The sequence below is a fragment of the Phytophthora cinnamomi genome, assembly GCF_018691715.1.
Source record: "Phytophthora cinnamomi strain GKB4 chromosome Unknown Contig8, whole genome shotgun sequence".
Taxonomy (NCBI): domain Eukaryota; phylum Oomycota; class Peronosporomycetes; order Peronosporales; family Peronosporaceae; genus Phytophthora; species Phytophthora cinnamomi.
In genome coordinates, this window is record NW_027150941.1 from 816269 (window position 1) to 835202 (window position 18934).

Consider the following 18934-nt stretch of genomic DNA (forward strand, 5'->3'; position numbering starts at 1 on the left):
GCATCTTTCATTGCGCCTAGAACGTGAGGACTGGCAAGCATATCTGGAAGTACCATCAGTTGGCGCATTCGCACTCGCGTGCTTTCGCGCCGAAAGCATCAACTCGAGTGGAACTGAACTTTGCACCGCCTCCATCGTCCTCTACGCTGCATATGGCCTCTACATCCGTCGCAAACCCTATTGTTCACCTTAACACGCTTGTCAAGGAGTATTTTTCCTGCTCATGCCGGTCTCCCAGCTGGTGGACGCCGGAGCACATGCCGCACAGGCCAGTGACGGGGAGATAAGATATCTCGGACGATGGACAGCATGTGGGCAAATGGAGCACAACTCTTTCGTCGGACCACCGACCACCGACTTGACAACGCGCTCGCCATTAGGTAGATAGGCATTGATACTGCGTCGACGATGCGGGATAACCGCCCCAGCCTCGTGGTCGAGCGGCCCGGGGAACGACTGTCGACCCCCATGATGCCTTGGCGGATAGCGAACGAAGTCGTTCGGGCTCCAGTGTCTCGGAACACGATGCCCGCCACAGCCTTTTCCTCCGACCAGGACCGGTTCTCTCACAAGTACCCGGTCGATCCGTCCCAGAACATGCGCCTCGTAGTCAAGAAGCCTGGCGAACAGGAGGATGAATCGGACTACAAGGGGCAGTACAGGGTACGTCGATAGTGGTGGCTGCAGTCGTCCACGTGTATGATGCTAATGCGTGTAGCGCGAATTGTTCATGTTAGAGATGGCCTGGTGTGCTGCTGCTGATTCTGCTTGTCGTGGGCGCTGTATTCCTTATCACGGAAGGAGCGATAAGCAAGCTTAAAGCCCGTACCGTGCGTGCGATGGAATACGAACAGCACGTTGCAGGCAAACGCGCGATTAAGGATGGCAAGACGGACGATAACATCATAATCTCCGACGATGGCCAAGTTGGCAACCCCAAGTCGTATGACACCTCTGTCAGTACGTGACTGTGAGCCATGTAGTTTTGCTTTAGTTGTATGCGTTCTAACGCAGTGAGTTTTGTGCTGCTAGCATGCGAAATGCCCGACTACCAGAGCAAGAATGGCCAGATCGTAGCAGTCGCTTCAAATGGCACTGAGATCCCGATACAGATCAAGGGCGTAAACTGGTTCGGTATGGAGACAGAGCTCGCAGTTCCATTCGGACTCTGGGAGAACGCGGAGAATGGCACCACAGCGGTGAGTGAGGCCCCTTCGTGTTTGCTTTGAAATTATTATTCGCACCCGCGCTAACTCGAGGGTGTTGTGAAAACAGTACGAGATCGCAGCGTTCTTAGCGCGAAACAACTTCAACGCGGTGAGGCTGCCGATTTCAGTCGAGAACGTGCTGAACAATAATCCTCCCGAGAAGGGTGTGATCAACCTTTCGAGCAACCGAGCGATCAATGGGACAGACTTCATCTCGACCTTGCAGACTCTGGTCAAGTCTTTGGCTTACCGCAACATTGGTGTGCTCATCAGTATGCACAGACTCACCAACAAGAAGTCCGGCACCACTTGGTTCGATGCAGATCTGGGCGTGACGCAGGAAAACTTCCTGAGTGCTGTTGACACCGTCTCCTCCAACCTCTGCGGCCAGGACTACTGGAACGTCATGGGCCTGGACCTCAAGAATGAACCAGAGAAAGCGACGTGGGGGACTGGCCAAGATGACGATTTCGTTGTCGGCTGCGAAAAAATTGCGAAGGTGATGCACGGCAATTGCCCTCAGTGGCTGGGCTTCGTGGAAGGCGTTGTGTCCTCGCACAGCGTGACGATCGCAGGTGCAAAGATGACGTACTACGACTGGTGGGGCGGTGGCCTGCAGAAGGCTGGAGATACGAAACCCAAGTTCACCATCGAAAACAAACTTGTGTGGGCTCCGCACTACTACACGACCGCCGTGGCCCCCCAGCCATACTTTTATGGAGACGGCACCAAGTCAGACTACTCAACGTACGTGGAGCTTTCAGATGACGACCTTTATACGCGTGTGGAGGGTACGATGAAGGACATGTTTGGCTATCTAGTTGACGAGAAGAGCTATGCTTTACTGCTTGGCGAGTTTGCCGGTCTGTACACGAAAGACGCGCACCCAATGAAAACGACGAAGCGAACGACAGACATGACGATCAAAGTGCTGATGGGGAAGGAGTACGCCGGCGGATTCATGTGGTCACTCAATCCGGAAAGCCAGTACCAGTACAATCCGGCCGACACTGAAGGCACGTTTACAGAAGGCATGCTGCTAGACGACTGGTTGTCGCCAAACACCGAGTTTCTGGATGCGTTCACACCCATGGATGCCATGCCTAACTTGCGAAAATTCCCGTGCTTTCCCGTCAAGAAGTAAGGATAGACTTTTTATTATTTGTATCTACTGAAAAATATGAACTCCATTTCTTCGACCAGATTGTGCTTCCCAAACTGCATCCTTTGTTAGTACGGCCAAGCCCTCTCAAGGTTCGCTTCAAAGTTGGAGTCAATGAATACCGGTAGTTGCTAAGACGCTTGAGTATTGTTGCCGTTGCTGTCCGTTCTTCCGACAAGTTGAAGTGGTGTGGCGCACACCGTATCCCCCATGCGAGTGGCGTCTCTCCCTCTCGTGAGTGCCCAACCAGTCCCACCGACGCATTCGCGTACGCGTGGAGAAGCGCACCAGCTCTTCCGCCGCCTTCAAGCTCTTCCCTCTCTGCCCGGGCCCCGACCGCCTCCTGCCTCAGCTCTCTCCCTCTCTCCAGCCATGGGCAAGTGGATGCGCGCGGTGGCGCTGGCGGCCGCGTCGCTGCTGGCGTCGACCGCCCGCGCCGACGTCGAGACGCACGAGGTGCGTGAGGTCATATCGGCAGAAGAAAAAAAAGATTACGTGAACTCGCAACTACTAACTAATTAACCTCATATCGCTCTCCCGTCATATCGACCTGCCTGTATACGTGTAGTATACGCCCGGCGAGGAGGTCGTGGTCTGGGTGAATAAGATCGGCCCATTCAACAATCCGCAGGAGACGTACACGTACAACACGCTGCCGTTCTGCCGCGCGCCGGGCGCCGAGCAGCCCGAGGCGCACGCGCTGGGCATCGGCGAGATCCTGGAGGGCAACGAGCTGTTCAACTCGGGCCAGCGCCTGCAGTTCGGCGTGGACAAGCCCAAGACGACGCTCTGCGCGCAGACGCTGGGCGACGCCGACGCGCTGCAGTTCGGCGCCGCCGTGGACGAGCACTACTGGTACCAGATGAGCGTGGACGACCTGCCCGTGTGGGGCCTCGTGGGCAAGGTCATGAAGCCCACGGACGACATCGAGTTCCTCAAGCAGTTCCCCGTGGGCACGCGCGTGCTGTACACGCACAAGAAGTACTCGATCTCGTACAACGGGCCCCACATCATCCACGTGAACCTCACGTACTCGGACGTGCTCACGCCCATCGCGTCCAACAAGAAGCTCGAGTTCACGTACGAGGTGGTCTGGACCAAGACGCACATCGCGTTCGAGGACCGCTTCGACCGGTACCTCGAGGACGAGTTCTTCGAGCACCAGATCCACTGGTTCTCCATCTTCAACTCGTTCATGATGGTGATCTTCCTCTGCGGCCTCGTGGCGCTCATTCTGCTGCGCACACTCAAGAACGACTACGCGCGCTTCGCCGAGGACGACGCCGAGGAGCTCATGATGGACGGCAAGTCCTCGCTGCTCAAGGACGACGCCAACTCCGGGTGGAAGCTGCTGCACGGCGACGTCTTCCGCGCGCCGCCCTACCTGCTGCTGTTCACGGCGCTCGTGGGCACGGGCGCGCAGCTGCTGGTGCTGTCGGTGTGTCTGATGCTCATCGCGATCGGCTTGTCGCTTTACATTGAACCTGGCGGCATCGTGTCGGTGGGGCTCACGGTCTACGCATTCTCGTCGCTGGCCAACGGATACGCGAGCGGCGCCTTCTATCACCAGTTCTTCTACCCGCGCGTGTCCAAGGACTGGATCCGCGCCATGTGCCTGTCGTCGGCGCTGCTCCCCACGGTCACGTTCGTGTCGGTGTTTTTCATCAACGCGCTGGCTGTGTTCTACGGCACGACCTACGCCATCCCGTTTGTGACGATCGTGCAGGTGGTGCTCGTTTGGTTCTTCGTGTCGTGCCCACTGGCTGTCCTGGGCACGATCCTGGGCCGTCATGGAGCTGCCAAGGCAGGTTTTCCGTGCCGTGTGAACAAGTTCCCCCGCGAGGTGCCCGAGGCGCGGTGGTATCTGCGCCCACCGGTGCTGATCGCTCTGACGGGCGTGCTGCCGTTTGGGTCGATCTTCATTGAGATGTACTTCATCTTCGCGTCGTTCTGGAACTACAAGTTCTACTACGTGTATGGCTTCATGCTGCTGGTGTTCATCATTCTGACGATCGTGACGCTGTGTGTAACCATCGTGTGCACATACTTCCTGCTGAATGCTGAGAACTACCGGTGGCATTGGACGTCTTTCGCTGCCGCAGGTAGCACTGCGATTTACGTCTTCATCTACGCCATCTATTTCTATTTCTTCAAGACGAACATGTCGGGCTTCCTGCAGACGTGCTTCTACTTCGGTTACATGTGAGTGGCTTGCCGATAGATACCATCCTGCGGGTACTCGAATCTGTGTACTAACGCGTTGGCTGTTTTCAACTGTGACTTTCAGGGGATTGTTTTGCTTCGCGTTTTTCATTATGTGCGGCACTGTTGGGTACCTCGGCAGCAGTGTGTTTACAAAGCGCATCTATCGCAACATCAAGTGTGAGTGAAGCGATTGCCAAGCGTGCTGCCCAGCAGCCAAAAGCAAAGCGGTGAAGGAGGATTGAAGCGGCGATACCGGATCGACGTCATTGGTAGACGCATGATGGCGAAGAATATCAACCCACCAAGAACAGCGGGCCGGTGCTGGTAGGTCCATGTGCATTTACGCGTTTTTGTCGACCCTTTGCTTTGGCGGGTTCAAACCGTAATAGGACAATAAAAAACAGGCAGCACCGCTAGAGGGCAGGACGGCAAGCACGAGTTGTACAGGCAATATTCTCGTGTTGATTTGAATAGGTCTAGCTGACTTGAGCAGGTCAGTTGAAGGAGGCGATGACCTGGCGCGTGGCCTGCACTGTGCCAGCGATCATCCCAACGATGCCGAAGACAACTATTCCCCAGTGGAATATCCGCGAGGGCAATGAGAGCGTGGATCCCGAAGCCACGAGATAGAGCACGGGTGGCAATACGATCGCTAGCATACTAGAACCCACGGACCCGAAGAGACTGATGAGAAGGCCCACGTCAGGTACGCAGACTGCTATAACCATTAGGCTCGTGCACAGCATGGACCGGAACAGCGTGCGGTTGCATTCATACGGTGATAAATTGCAGACCAGTCTCTCCAGACAGCCAGACGACGCCCGGGATGAAGACATGCTAGCTGCGGCTGCTACCGTGGCTGGAGATGCGATCGGAGAGAACGAGTGGCGCATCGTTTGCAGGGAGAACAGCGAAGGTGGTCGACTCTTGCCGCTGCTGGCTGATAGCTCCACATCGTGCTCGCCGTTGAGGCTTTCACGGTCATAGTCTAGACCACCTTCAAGTCCATGCAACGAGCGATATTGCTTCTTCTTCCTGGCCTTGCGACGCCTACGCGCCTCCAATGCTACTTGCGCGGGTTCCGCCGGTGGTGCGGGGCGCATCAGTGACTTGTGTCGTAGCATCCGCTCGAGTACGTCAATCGCAGGGTAGAACTGGATGGGAAATGAGAGCGTGCATGCAAAGGCTAGCGCTACGTTCGCCTACAACGAACGAAGTGATAACGCACGGATGAGAACTTGTTACGACCAATTCGTAGATTTGTCATACTTCTTACCATCGTGACAAGCCAGCCCTCGCAGTAGTCGTGCAGCACTGCTGTCATGCTACCGTTATCAATCCGCCCGAAGGCGACAGTCGGCACCTCACCGATGAACAGGAACAGCACCAGGATGGACAGCATGCAAATTGCCAGCACACGCGAAAACCTCTCTGGCTGAGCCATTGCGTTTTGAATGGGCAGCACGAGGCCAATGCCCTCGAAAGAGTACACCGCTGTGCCGTAGAACTCGGGCAACTGGCTCCAGTCCGCAAGCACAGGAGCCTGCCGCGGCTGAATCTTGGGGTGGTTCCAGTAGTCAATGGAGTAGTAAAAGACGATGGCAATGCCCGACAGCACCGCGAAGTTGGCTGGTCATTCAGTGAGCGAGTCAGAACGTGATAAACAAGCAAGGACCCTAAAAATGTCGAACGCACCGAGTCCGGAGAACGGCGTGATGCGGCGCAGTGTGCGCACCCAAGAAAGTATGAGCAAAACCGGGAAGATGGCAAAGATGAGCTGCCGCTCGTTGATAGCGTCCTGCAGACTGCAACAGTGAAGACGCAACGTGTGAGCCACAGACCTGCAGCATATAGAAGCAGAATTCAGCCCACCTCTCCGGCAGCACGACGTGGATGTTCGTCGCCACGAACGTGAAGTACACGCAGCAGATGCCGAGCTGCGTGCCCACCAGGAAGACGTCGATGAGCATCTTCCCCTTGGGGCCCAGGATCTCCCTCCCCACGTCGCCAAACGACATGGGCGCCCTCGGGCTCACCAGGTGTTTGCAGCGCAGCAGCAGCTCCATGTTGTACACGGACACGAGCGCCTACAGCAGCAGCAGAGACCATCACTCAGTCAGTCCACCACCACCACAAAGTGCTCAGACGTATAGCCCACCCACCACCACCACGAAGAGCGCGGGCCCCGCGTAGATGCCCGTCTTGGAGAAGCCGTTGGGCAGCGACATGGCGCCAGGCCCGATGTTGCCCTTGAGCAGGTGCACCACCACCGCCGCCACGGAGATGCGCTCCGCCGCCTTGACGCTCCGGGCGACGGACACGGCGGACGACGCGCCGCTCTCGGAGCGCCGGTCCTTGCCTCGCTGCGTCTGCGTTTGTGACTGAATCTGCTTCGACTTGGGGCGCGCGTCCTGCGCCAGCTGCACGTGCAGGCGGCCCAGCTCCAGCTCCAGCGCGGCCTCGTCGGGCGCGCTGCTGCTGCGCCGCGGGGACGGAGGCCGGCGCAAGGCGCCAGCGACGCCGCCCAGCAGCAGCGGCGCGTCCTCCGCCTCGGCGCTCATCATGTCGGCCGTTGCGAGCTGAATCGGAAATGAGCTCGGCCGCACAAAAATAGAACCAGTTTTTACACACATGGCTACACTGCGCTTCAACGTGCTCGGCCTCTCACGATCGCCGTCGCGATGCTGTCACTATTGGGGCTGGCAGAGACTTCAACTGCGGTGTTTGCGTTGGGCTTCTTCTGCTTGAGAAGTTCTCAGGCGACTTTGAGCGTGCTGAGCTCCTGCAGAGAGGGCAAGAAGAGGTCAGTTGTTGGAGGTGGTGGTGGCCACAGGCCGCGCGTACCAGGTTCATAACGATGCGGTTCCAAGCCTCCATGTTCTTCACGAGCTGTCGCCACTGCGTCTCAGCGTTGCTGCCGCGCACTTGACGCAGCTCGCTCCTCTCTTGTGTCACCTAAAGACACACGCAGCATAAGGTTGTCACTTCCCCCCTCCACTTTAAGCCACGGTTCAGCCTTTTAGTTGCGCACCATTTCGAGGAGAGGCGCGATATCCTCGGACAGACCAATCTTGTCATCGCCGTCTAGCACATCATGACTGGTTAGTAAATATCCGAAGCCAGTTCAATTAGGCCACCGTACCTGCTTCAGGTGACTCGGCCTTCTGCTGCGCCGCCAAGTACGACAGCCTCTCCGCTAAGTGGTCGTAGAACTCCCCGGTCAGCTCGTCGATCCGAGCCTGGGGAGGTATCTGCACTTGCTCCTGGTTGGCCTGTAAGCCTGGACTGTGTCGAGCCTTGCGTGGAGCCGTCGTAGGGGACGCTTGACGGCTGTTGCTACTGTTGCTACGCTCGCCCAGCGAGCTGCTCGACCCGCTTCGTGTTCGTGTGCGCCAAATGCTTGGGGTAGTCGGCGCTGCAGTTGAGGTGGTGGCATCGGTAATACTCCCCGATGCAATGATGGCGTCTTCCAGGATCAGCTCCTGCTTGTTGACTACACTAAAGTCCACGTTACGGCTGAACACCAGTCCGCGATAGGCATAACGCCGTACACTTCTCAAGCATTTCCACAGAGTGCTGAAAGGTGTTGCTTGCGATGCCTGCGAAAATGGTATCTCCAGTGAGTAAACGATATGGATACGTTTACCGATAGCAAACTTACCTTGGACGAGCCGATGTGATACTTCTGGTTCGAGAACTCAATCAGCACATGGTGCACGTGGTTCGGGCCCATGTACGAGAGGATCAGAGTCTGTGCATCCTTTCGACGCAGCAGGAATGTACCTTGCTCTCGATTTCTAGATATGCCACGATAAAACAGTTAGCAATTAGCCACTTCATCCAAACAGACAACAGTCTTACGCAAGAAGAGATTCAGCTTGAGCACGGCTAATACTGCCGGCGAAGAAATGCCACGCCTCCTGATCGTTACGCCGATCCCGTTCCGCCTTCTCTTCTTCTTTGCGCCTCTCCAGGTCCTCTTCTTCCTTTTCACGCTTGCGAGCCTCGGCTGCAGCAGCAGCGTCTTCTTCTTCGTTGATCTGCCTCGAGCCCGAAAACGGGAATTGAAACTCTTCTACAGACTCCGAGTCATCGTCAGTCTCATCGTTCCCAAGAAGACTGCTGTTCGTGGCACGCAGATACACGCCCTTGTCGTTTCCTAAAATCCAATTACCACCGTATGTCGGCGCGCGCTTATCCGATCGTAGCGCAGCCGCAACATGCGCAGCAGTTGCACTCTTTTCTTCTCCCTCGTTCGGGTTGGGCCTTTCGTTGATCGGCATCATGTTCTCGTCCCGTGGCAGTGTCGTGATAGCTTTCGTGGGGATTCGCAATAGCGAAGTCGAGAAATGGTGCAATGCGTCCTCCGTCTGGATAACTTCCAGAGGTGCTGGGTTGCCGGACGTCTCCAAAATTCCCTGGAACAAGTTAGCACCGTATTAGCTGTCGCCACAACGATACAAATCCAGTTTTGCGAATGATTATCGTCTCACCAGTGGCCTTGTCAAGCGTGCGAGCCGGATATGCTCCGTCGCAATGCGGTCCCTGCAGATGAACTCCACCATGCGCTCCAACGCCTCGCGCACCGCCGGGTTCTTCTCGTTCTCGCCGAAGTTGGGCTTGCCCACCGTCCACATCCAGCCCTTGTAGCCTGCTGCCTGTAGTCAAAAACCGCCCTGGTCAGTGCCACACCCACCCTCAGTCGAAGCTCTGTCGACCCACCCTCGCGTACGCCGCGATGTCGTCGCTGGTCATCACCCGCTTCTGCAGCAGGTCGGCCTTGTGCGAGATGAGGAAGCACGGGATCTCCCTAGGGGACAGGAACTTGGACAGACAGTGGCGCCACTTGTCGATGGCTGCGATAGAGCTCACGCGGTGCACGTTGAACACGAAGAAGATGCCGTCCAGGTCCTCGCACAGCAGCGAGTGCAGCGACGACGCGCTGGCGTCCACCTCGGCGCTGGACACATCCCACACGTGCAGCAGCAGCTCCTGGCCGTGGTGACTGTAGGTCATGGAGCTCACGTCCACGCCGATGGTGGGTGCGTACGTGGCCGGGTACGAGCGCTGCAGCCAGCGCCGCACGATGCTCGTCTTGCCCTGGGAGAGAACGGGAATGAGGCACCACAGCGTCAAAAATGGGTCGGAGCAGCCCGTGAAGGGCCCAAATTCACTGCAATTCATTGCATTACCACGGCGGCGCCGCCCACGAGCGCGATCTTGAGCTCGGGCGTCGGGTCCAGCCCGTTCTCGGCACGGAGCTTGGCCCAGCGTCCCAGCGACTCCTGCGAGACGCCCACGCCGCCACCGCCCGTGCTGCCCGACGAGCGCCTCGCGAAGAGGGAGGAGCCGCCGCCCTCCCCCAGGAACGTGGACGAGATCATCTTCATCCACTTGGACGTGGCGCTGTCGCCCGCGTCCGCCGCCGCATCGGAGCTCTGCATTATCGTTGCTGGTCAACGATCCAAAAAGTGCTCTCGAAGTGGTCGCACATTGAAGGAGAGGTCTTCCATCAATAAGAGCAGTTTAATTGAATAACATTTTAATAGCAGAAGAGCATATGGTGTGAGTGATGGTCTGCTCTTATTTCGTCCGAGATAAGACCACTGATTGATTGACGCTTTTAATAGCGGAAGAGCGTATTGCGTGAGTGATGGTCTGCTCTTATCTCGTCCGAAATAAGACCACTTCAACTTCGAACCGTCACTTGCCAATGAGCGTCGTGGTGTTCACGGGCACGCTGTCGCAGCCGCGCAAGGACGCGAGCGCCGAGGCCGAACGCCACGGCTTCGTGGTGGGCACCCGCCTCACCAAGGCGTCCAGCTTCCTGGTGTGCGGGGCCAAAGTGGGCGCCAAGAAGATGGACGAGGCCGCCAAGCTGGGCGTCTCTGTCCTGACGGAGCAGCAGTGGCAGGAGAAGCTGCTGGCCGCGGACGCTGCGGCGGACGCGAAGGACCAGAAGATTAGCAAGAAGCGGGTGGAAGTGGTGCCATCTGCGTCCAGCTCGGCCGCCAGGAAGCGGAAGGCGCGCGCAGAGGAAGACGAAGACGCAGCCGCGGAGGAACAGGCGGTGGTGGTCTTCACTGGGACGCTCACGAGGCAGAGCAGGAAGGAGGCGGCGGCCGAGGCAGAGGCCAGAGGCTTCCGCGTGCAGCCGAGGATGACCAAGACCACTACGTTCCTCGTGTGTGGGGCCAAGGCCGGGCAGAAGCTCAAGGAGGCGCAGAAGCTCGGCGTGACGGTGCTGACGGAGGACCAGTGGGAGCAGAAGATCGCCGAGACCCCGGCGGCGGCGGAGGCCAAGTCTCCTTCTAGGCCGAGCAAGAAGAGGTCGGTTGAAGAGGATGGTGGGGATTCTGCTGCTGCTGGTGGAGACGGAGAGGTGGAGTATGACGAGGAGACTGGGGCTTTGAATGGCGTCAAGCCCAAGGTTCTCCTCGTGGACGGAGCGTTTCATGACGTAAAGAGCACATCAGGCTCGACGTACATCGTGAAGCGCCTGGGCAAGGTTTACTCGTGTAGTTGTCCGGCGTGGAGGAACCAGCGCCACCCGCCGACCTCAAGGACGTGCAAGCATCTGAAAGAGCTTCTGGGAGAGGAATATGAGACTGTGCGCGCCCGCGGATCGGCTACTGCTCCTCGCGGCACGGCCTCTGCGGGTGGTGGAAGCAGCTCAAGAGCAGTGGTGAAGACCACCGCGCCAAAGGTGCTTCTGGCTAAGAAATGGGAGCGCGAGAAGGATGACCCGGTGGGCTGGTGGATCAGCGAGAAGCTAGACGGCGTGCGTGCCTTCTGGGACTCCTCCAAGAAGATCTTCCTCTCGCGCTTGGGCAACGAGTACCCTGCGCCAAGCTGGTTCACGACTGGGTTCCCGGACGACGTAGATTTGGACGGTGAGCTCTTCGGTGGGCGAGGCGAATTCCAGTTCACAGTCGGCATTGCCAAGACACAGGGCTCCAAGGAATGGGAGAAGCTCGTGTACAAGGTGTTCGACGCCCCGAGCCTCAAGGCGAAGCAGTTCGAGGAGCGCATGGAGCACGCCAAGGGCGTCGTCGAGAAGGCTTCGTCCAAGTACATCGAGTGGGTGGAGCACACCAAGTGCGAGTCGCTCGCGCACCTGGACCAAGTGTTCGACGACATCGAGAAGCTCGGGGGCGAGGGGCTCATGATCCGCGAGCCGGGCAGCAAGTACGCGGCGGGGCGCTCGTCGTCGCTGCTGAAGATCAAGAGCTTCCACGACGGCGAGGCGGAGGTGCTCGCGTACGAGGACGGCAAGGGCAAGTACGCGGGCATGGTGGGCGCGCTGCGCTGCCGCATGGCCAGCGGCAAGATGTTCAAGGTGGCCAGCGGGCTCTCGGACGTGCAGCGCGACGAACCGCCCGCCATCGGCAGCATCGTCGTGTACAAGTGCCAGGAGCTCACGAACGACGGCATCCCGCGCTTCCCCGTGTTCGTGGGGCTCGCGGCCGATAAGACGCGCCCCAAGGACCCGGTCATTGCCAACGCGCAGGCCCGGGAGTAGCCTCAGCAGCTAGAACTATGATACAACCCCCACCCAACAGCAAAAAAAAGGCAACTATACTATGCATGTTGAAGTCGCACTGGCCTTTTTTGTCCCCGCTCTCATTGGCCAGCGCCGCAACCCTTCCCTCCATGCCATAGTCTGACTGTCCGCGATGCGGCGCCGCCGGGCCTCGAGCAGCGGCGGTGGCGACCCCGACGCCTTCTTCCGGCTGCCGTGCGCGCTGCTCGTGGAGTTCCTGGACCTGCGCGAGGCCATCAACCTGCTGAACGCCAGCCGCTGGCTGCGCTCGGACCGCGTGCTGAGCGCCACGGCGCTGGAGAAGACCCGCTACGCGCAGCACTTCCACCAGAAGTGCGCGGCCGACTGGTGGCACCTCACGCCCGCGTGGAAGGCGGGCGAGCGCCTCGCCGAGAGCGACTGGGACGAGGACGAGGACGCTGATGTTGATGTTGACGCTGCGGACGCCGCCGCGCCCGACGTCTGGCAGGACTGCCACGTGCGCACGGCCGCGGGCAAGGAGCTCACGTACTGGCGGGACACGGTGCGCGATACGCCGCAGTGGCAGCACGTGCCGCTGCTCTCCATCATCGACTTCATGGTCACCAAGCTGCTGCCGCAGAGCTACATCTCGTTCAAGTACGCGGCCACGGTCTACACGGCCAGGCCGGTCATCGTCCGGCTGCACCCGCCCGAGAGCAGCAGCAGCAGCGGCGACAGGAGGCGGGGCGACGGCCAGGACGCCGCCGAGCAGCACGTGGCGCGCCGCATCAGCGACGCGCTCGGCGCGCAGAACGGCAAGCTCACGTCCCTCTTCGGCCTCCACTGGGAGAACATGCGCGTGGACCCGGACTCGGGCGAGGTCACGTGTGCGGTCTGTCAGCTGTACGCCGACGAGGTGGGCAAGTACCAGACCAAGGTGGCCGAGATGGTGAGTGACTGGAGAGAGACGGTCAAGCGCGAGCTGCCCGCCTGGAAGGCGCAGGGCATGCATCAGATGGAGATCGACCGACGCACCTACGAGATGCGCGAGGAGATGATCCCGTACAGCGGCTTCTTCACGTCCAACGTCGCGCGGCGCCACGGCGACATCATCATTCGCCATATTTGCTCGTACTGGACGACGTTGGACCATCTCAAGATCAACACGCTCGGCTACCGCGACGCCTCGCAGCTCGTGACCGCGCTCACGTCGGACATCCGCAAGCAGTGCCAGCACTTCTCCAAGATCAAGCAGGCCATGTCCAACGCGTTCCCGCGAGTGGCGAGGATCCGCTACAAGGTGGACGAGCCGGAGCCGTCACCACCGACGAGTTTGTGGCAAGAGGAAGCCGTCACCGAACTGGTCGCCGGAGTCTCGCCGTCCGGGTTTCTCTGCGGCATGCTGTTCATCGAAAAGAGCGTCTGAACGATGAAGATTGCTTTATGCGTCACTGTACCATAAATGAAAACGCAAAAGCAGTCACCAGAGCAGCTTACTAGAAAGAAGGGTGGTGGATATCGACTCGCGCGTTAAGCTTGGATACCTCGAGACACGTACATGCTTGTGAACAAACTTCCACTTCGCTAGCCAAACGCGCGAAGTTCCGACACTCAAATTTCATGAACCTGACAAGCAAGAAGTCGTTGACTGGGAATTGAGTCCGCATCACTGCCCCAAAAGACAGCTTGGCATTTGGAAGGCATATCTTCCTTGCATGTAGAACGTTAACATGTGAATGACAGTGCTGAAGCACTAGCTCACGCCGTGGCGACTACCGTCGAACCTACAGATCCGTCTTCTTCGAGTAGACTCCGGCCGCACCCTGGTCGGCTTGCCCTTCCATCTCATCCACGAGAGCTGCCTCGCCGTCGACCTTCTTGGCTATGAACAGCGTCTTACGGAACCAGAACGCCAGGTACACGAGCGCTAGCATCGTGGGGATCTCGATGAGCGCGCCCACAACACTCATCAGCGCTGGGTCCGACTTGAGTCCGAACGACGCAATGGCCACCGCCAGCGCCAGCTCGAAGTTGTTGCTGGCAGCCGTGAACGACAGTGTCACGGCTTGCTCGTACGTGGCCCCGAGCCACCAGCTCATCAGGAAGGAGACCACGAACATGAACATGAAATAGATGAGCAGCGGCACGGCGGCGTAGATGACTTTGTCCAGGTTGGATGAGATGCGCGTGCTCTGCGAGGCGAACAGCACGATGATCGTGAAGAGCAGCGCCATGAGCGTGAGCACGCCGATGCGCGGCGTGAACTTGTCGAAGTACCAGGTGGTGCCCTTGGCCTTTGTGAACGCGTACCACGTGAGCAGCGCCGCCACGAACGGTGCGCCCATGTAGATGCCGACGTTCTTGGCGACCTCGCCCATGGCGACGTGGATCTCGGCGCTCGAATCGATGCCCAGGTGGCTCGGGAGGTCGTTGATGAAGAGACCCGCGTAGGGCGAGTAGAGTCCAATGGTGAGCACAGAGTTCATGGCCACGATGGCGGCGCAGTACTCGGCGTCTCCGCCGGCGAGGCTGTTCCAGACCACGACCATGGCAATGCAGCGCGCGCAGCCCACGAGGCTGAGCCCCGTCATGTAGCCAACGTCGCCGTTGAAGAAGGCCGACGAGAGGAAGAACATGACGAAGGGCCCGAGCACCCAGTTCTGCACTGTCGTGAGCAGCAGCAAGCGCCAGTCGGCGAAGATGCGGTGCACCAGGTTCCAGCGTACCTTGGTGAGAGGCGGGTACATCATGACGAGCAGCCCCACGGCCACGAGCACGTTGGTGCTGCCCACGGTGGTGTCGTCGATGAAGCTCTGCGCGGCGTCGATCTGGCCGAGACCGAGCCCTGTGCCCGCGGCCAGGACGATCCAGAGCGTGAGGAAGCGGTCCAGGAAGGAGAGCTTACCCACGACGCCCATGCGCGGGGCGTCTGCGGTTGACGTTGAAGTGCCGTCGGTGAGAGGCTGTTGAAGCTGCGCGTCCGACATGGCGGCGGGGCTTGGAGGAGGACTTGGCGGCAATGCGCTGGGGCTTGAGGGCTTGGTAATGGCGTTGAAGCTGTCGGAGGTTCGTGTCAAGACGGCGAATGAGCTCGAGCACGGCACATGGTTGGGGTGCAAGTGGTGCCGCAGCTTCGAGGTAGAGGTGAAGCCATGTGACGACCAGCGGAACGGAGAACCACTGCCTTCGAGAACACATGCAATATAAGTATCCGTCGAGAAAAAGGTCCTGCGAGAGTGAATCCTTGTGACAAAGACGGGTGTTTGTACCTGCCAGAACAAATGCTATCCAAGTTCTCACACTCGCCCATGAAAATGCGAGTTGTAGTTCATTTTGCGGCAACGGTTTGAACAATTGTGTGCTCAGCATCTATCCATCAGGATACAGCCAACAGAAACCCCGCACTTCTGTTGTCAACGGGCCAACAAGTTTAGTTAGCCTCGATGCCCATAGCCATCGGAGTGTTTTTATTTTAGTATGGAGCGCACTGCCATTCCGCTGGAATGAAACGTCGGATTTCTCTTTCCGCTGGAATGGAGTCGTCCGACGGAACGGGCGATTCGCTGCTTTGAGTTCTTTTTTCTCTCGTTTTGAAGTGAGACTCATTGCAGTCATTTCATTTAGTTCTAGGATTCCTAACGACCAGCAAATGCCCGTCGCCCAGCGCGATATAATCGCCGAACGCTGGTTACGCCCAGCACCAGCATATGCACTACAGCTAAGGTGTGCCAGCGTAGATGGAGGGCCGGCTGTCCGTCTCCGTATCCGGGTGTGTGCCTATCCATTAATCGGCATCCCCTTGTCCGCTGCTTTGAGTTGCAGTGCACGATTTTGCTTTTCATCGACCCGCTATTTACACTGTAAGATATTGTAATACAGAATGCATAAGAAACACACGTGCATGTAGTTGTAAAGGACAGTAAGTCGATCTGCAAACACACTACCGGAGACCACAAGTTATTTGTCCGACCCACATTTTTTGTCCGACGTGTAAAATGTCGAATACTATAGATTTTCAAAGGTACAACTATAACTTTATGCTAAAACTTGCACGAAAAAGCTAATTTTTATTCCGTCTTGTTAATGACAAATGCACCGGTGTCCGAGCGTGGGCCGACTGGAATGAGCCCAGCCTTGACGAAACCACGTCGAATCACATCGACTGGCACAGATTCCCACGCAGCAACCACGATGTCTGTGATAAGACTGCGTCGCTGCGTGGGATTGGTGCAAAAATCGTTATCTACATGGTACCTCACATACATTTCCCTAGTAAAGTGCTTGAACACACGCATTACCGCGACATCCATCGGCTGGGAAAGGCCTGTGATGCCAGGAGGGATGAACTCAGGTTCCGTACAGCAGGCTGCGAGCGATGCTCGCGTTGAAGCCATCTTGTGGACCTTCAAGCTGTCGAGCAGAAGCACTGATGGGCCACAGACCGATGGCCTCCATACCTATCATACAAATTGTAAGTCATACAGTAGGCACCGACACTGAAATAAAATCACGAACGTCTTGGATCCACTCCTCCATGACGTGCTGGTCGCAATACGCGTTCGCCTGAACCGTGAGCACTACCTTGTCCGAGCGGTGGGCAGGATGACGCTCGAGCTCGGCTTGGACGTGGTAGCCAGGCTCGCCCTTGAACACGACTAACGGGGGCAGCTTACGCCCCGTAGCCGACGCACACAGAAACACGGAGGCTCGGAACGAGTTCGCTGACATAGCTAATCAATACAAAAATTAATTTAAAGTAGTACACTGCGCATTGAAATGGTTAGAGACTTACACTGGACAACGTCAACATGACGTTCGCCCCGAAAAGAGATCGTGGTGCTCGGGTTCATGTCTATGTAAATCGACGTTTGGTCCATATTGTATACATAGCTGTACTTATCGTCACCAGCCGTGATGGACACGACACTGTTTATCTCAAACGCGTAGCGCATGGCGCACGCGAACGCGTCGGCCACCAACTGGTTCATACAAATATCAATATAAAATATCAGTACTGTAAATAAAATCGAGCACACGCTGGCACAGTACCTGTAGCTCCTCGCGCTGCTTGACGCCGCGGTGGGTGATGCGGAGAATGGACAGCCAGTTGCGGTCTCGAAACCGCCGCAAGTACTCGTTGGCAGCGCGGTGAGTGCGCTCACCTAACAGCCGCGGCTCAAACCGCGCGCCCATGACTAGCAAACACTGGCTCGTCACGCATCTTGCTCTATTTTTTCTCATTTGATGCACCCCTACAATAAACAGATCAAAGGTCAGTGAACTCATAGCCGTACAGTAGGATGTGACGAACTTGCCTCCTCTCCATATCAGGATACAGTATCGGCGGCCCTCGTCGTGCGGCGCTGCGGACGAATTTCCGCGAGGGCGGAGCAGCCGTGATCGCAGACGCTGCTTTTCGCCAGCGCAACAGCGTGCGTGGCGTCACCTTGTACTCAGCCGCCACGTCGGCGAGGCTGCTGTCGTTCGCAACGGCATCTTCGCTCGCGGCGATGGCCTGCATACAGTAGAGTAGATGATTAGACGTGGTGCATGCATCTCGTTTCGCGGGTGAACTCACCTTCGCCTTAACGCTGTTCTTATGGTGGGGGCCTCTCACCATCCTGCAAATAACTGAATGGTGGCCGCGTGGCCAGCAACGAATTAGTGGCGACAATGCAGTGCTCCCGCGCGCTGAATGACAGTTTTTACCATACTTTTTACGTTGTAATTTATGTTTTTACGATCGGACAAATATCTCGTTGTCTCCGGTACCTCTGTCTACATGTACTAGGGCCGTGCGGCGGACGTGCTGCCTTAACCGGCTGCCCCCGAAACTCGGGGAAGAGTGAATCCGCTGAAATATACCCCATTTTCTGCTATAATTGCAAACAGTTCGCGCCAACGAATCGGCCATTCTGTTTGAATTTTGTACTGCCCTACGCACCCCCAGTTCACTAACGAAAGACTTTTAATGCAAAGTTCGTGCCTTTGCTGGATGGCGCGTTGGGCAGTGGCGATATACTTGATCCGCCGGGCCGAGCGCTGAAGCCATGTGCGTGAAAGGCTCGCCGAGCTTCAAGCGAGGGCGGTCTTTACCACGCGCGCCGTGCAGAGCGAGTGCCCGCCGGGGAACTTCAAGCGCGAAGCCCGCGTACGGCGATACCCGCCACAGCCGTTGCGCGCGCTGCGAGCCGCGCCCAGTGCGGCACGCGGCCGTTAATCGTCCCGTTAGTCGCGGCCCGCGGTGCCTTGGACCTCGTCGGTGTATATACCGAGCGACCAAGCAGCGTCTCGTGCGGCACGAGACGAGTCGTGCCTCAAATCGCTCCGGGCTCGTCGTGCTTGTCAAAAAGCCTGCGTGCAGAGAGTAGGATGTGGAGCCAAAATCTGCCGAGAACCCGCCGAACCCGATGCTGCCTGCATGAGCGCATTCGTGACAGCGTGATTACAAGTATATGTGGACGCAGGTTTCCGACGGCTTTTCACTTTTCAGTGCTCGGCGCAGGTTGCAGTCTGACGCGAGATCGGCACGCGGCTGAAGATTGGCACTGGCTTCAGTTTTCCCAGCAGCAGGCGAAGCTACAGTGCTTGCTTCGTGTGGCGCTCCGAGCGATGCTGCTGTCGAGTCGAGTCGAGCTTAGCGGAACCCTTGGCCGGAGAAGAAGTAAAAAGGTATTCGCGCGGGTTGCGGCAAGTCCGGCCCAAGGCTCGGCGTAGCATTGGGCATGGCGCGGAAACGCCTGATACGGTTAATCCTCGCTGCCCTTGTCTTTGCTTTTGGTCGCCGTCTCGCTTGAGCTTCAACAACGCTGGGCTCGCTGAACCTGGCGGGCCCGGACTCAACAGCCGGTGGCG

At 57.8% G+C, this 18934-nt stretch overlaps 8 protein-coding genes across 8 annotated transcripts; 4 read left to right on the top strand and 4 right to left on the bottom strand.

Annotated features, from left to right (window-relative positions):
- Positions 1–525: 525 nt before the first annotated feature.
- Positions 526–2352, top strand: IUM83_11714 (cell 5A endo-1,4-betaglucanase; the record flags this gene model as incomplete). The annotated part of the gene is made up of 4 exons (XM_067936289.1): positions 526–663; positions 738–960; positions 1033–1199; positions 1276–2352. The coding sequence occupies 4 exons, from the start codon at positions 526–528 to the stop codon at positions 2350–2352; spliced, it is 1605 nt and encodes a 534-aa protein (XP_067798605.1).
- A 390-nt stretch (positions 2353–2742) lies between these two features.
- Positions 2743–4576, top strand: IUM83_11715 (putative endomembrane protein 70-like protein; the record flags this gene model as incomplete). The annotated part of the gene is made up of 2 exons (XM_067936290.1): positions 2743–2826; positions 2939–4576. The coding sequence occupies 2 exons, from the start codon at positions 2743–2745 to the stop codon at positions 4574–4576; spliced, it is 1722 nt and encodes a 573-aa protein (XP_067798690.1).
- Positions 4577–5069: 493 nt separating this feature from the next.
- IUM83_11716 (Amino Acid/Auxin Permease (AAAP) Family) lies at positions 5070–7139 on the bottom strand (the record flags this gene model as incomplete). The annotated part of the gene is made up of 5 exons (XM_067936291.1): positions 5070–5777; positions 5852–6204; positions 6271–6380; positions 6448–6662; positions 6738–7139. The coding sequence occupies 5 exons, from the start codon at positions 7137–7139 to the stop codon at positions 5070–5072; spliced, it is 1788 nt and encodes a 595-aa protein (XP_067798668.1).
- A 191-nt stretch (positions 7140–7330) lies between these two features.
- IUM83_11717 (ras family protein) lies at positions 7331–10019 on the bottom strand (the record flags this gene model as incomplete). The annotated part of the gene is made up of 9 exons (XM_067936292.1): positions 7331–7357; positions 7420–7530; positions 7607–7659; positions 7718–8174; positions 8237–8372; positions 8437–8993; positions 9069–9233; positions 9298–9675; positions 9768–10019. The coding sequence occupies 9 exons, from the start codon at positions 10017–10019 to the stop codon at positions 7331–7333; spliced, it is 2136 nt and encodes a 711-aa protein (XP_067798691.1).
- A 269-nt stretch (positions 10020–10288) lies between these two features.
- Positions 10289–12097, top strand: IUM83_11718 (DNA ligase; the record flags this gene model as incomplete). Its single annotated transcript, XM_067936293.1, has 1 exon — positions 10289–12097. The coding sequence occupies one exon, from the start codon at positions 10289–10291 to the stop codon at positions 12095–12097; it is 1809 nt and encodes a 602-aa protein (XP_067798693.1).
- Positions 12098–12251: 154 nt separating this feature from the next.
- Positions 12252–13505, top strand: IUM83_11719 (DNA primase; the record flags this gene model as incomplete). Its single annotated transcript, XM_067936294.1, has 1 exon — positions 12252–13505. The coding sequence occupies one exon, from the start codon at positions 12252–12254 to the stop codon at positions 13503–13505; it is 1254 nt and encodes a 417-aa protein (XP_067798583.1).
- Positions 13506–13863: 358 nt separating this feature from the next.
- IUM83_11720 (arsenical-resistance protein) lies at positions 13864–15066 on the bottom strand (the record flags this gene model as incomplete). The annotated part of the gene is made up of 1 exon (XM_067936295.1): positions 13864–15066. The coding sequence occupies one exon, from the start codon at positions 15064–15066 to the stop codon at positions 13864–13866; it is 1203 nt and encodes a 400-aa protein (XP_067798628.1).
- Positions 15067–16555: 1489 nt separating this feature from the next.
- Positions 16556–17272, bottom strand: IUM83_11721 (Cytochrome P450; the record flags this gene model as incomplete). The annotated part of the gene is made up of 3 exons (XM_067936296.1): positions 16556–16809; positions 16872–17058; positions 17129–17272. The coding sequence occupies 3 exons, from the start codon at positions 17270–17272 to the stop codon at positions 16556–16558; spliced, it is 585 nt and encodes a 194-aa protein (XP_067798592.1).
- Between the last annotated feature and the right edge of the window lie 1662 nt (positions 17273–18934).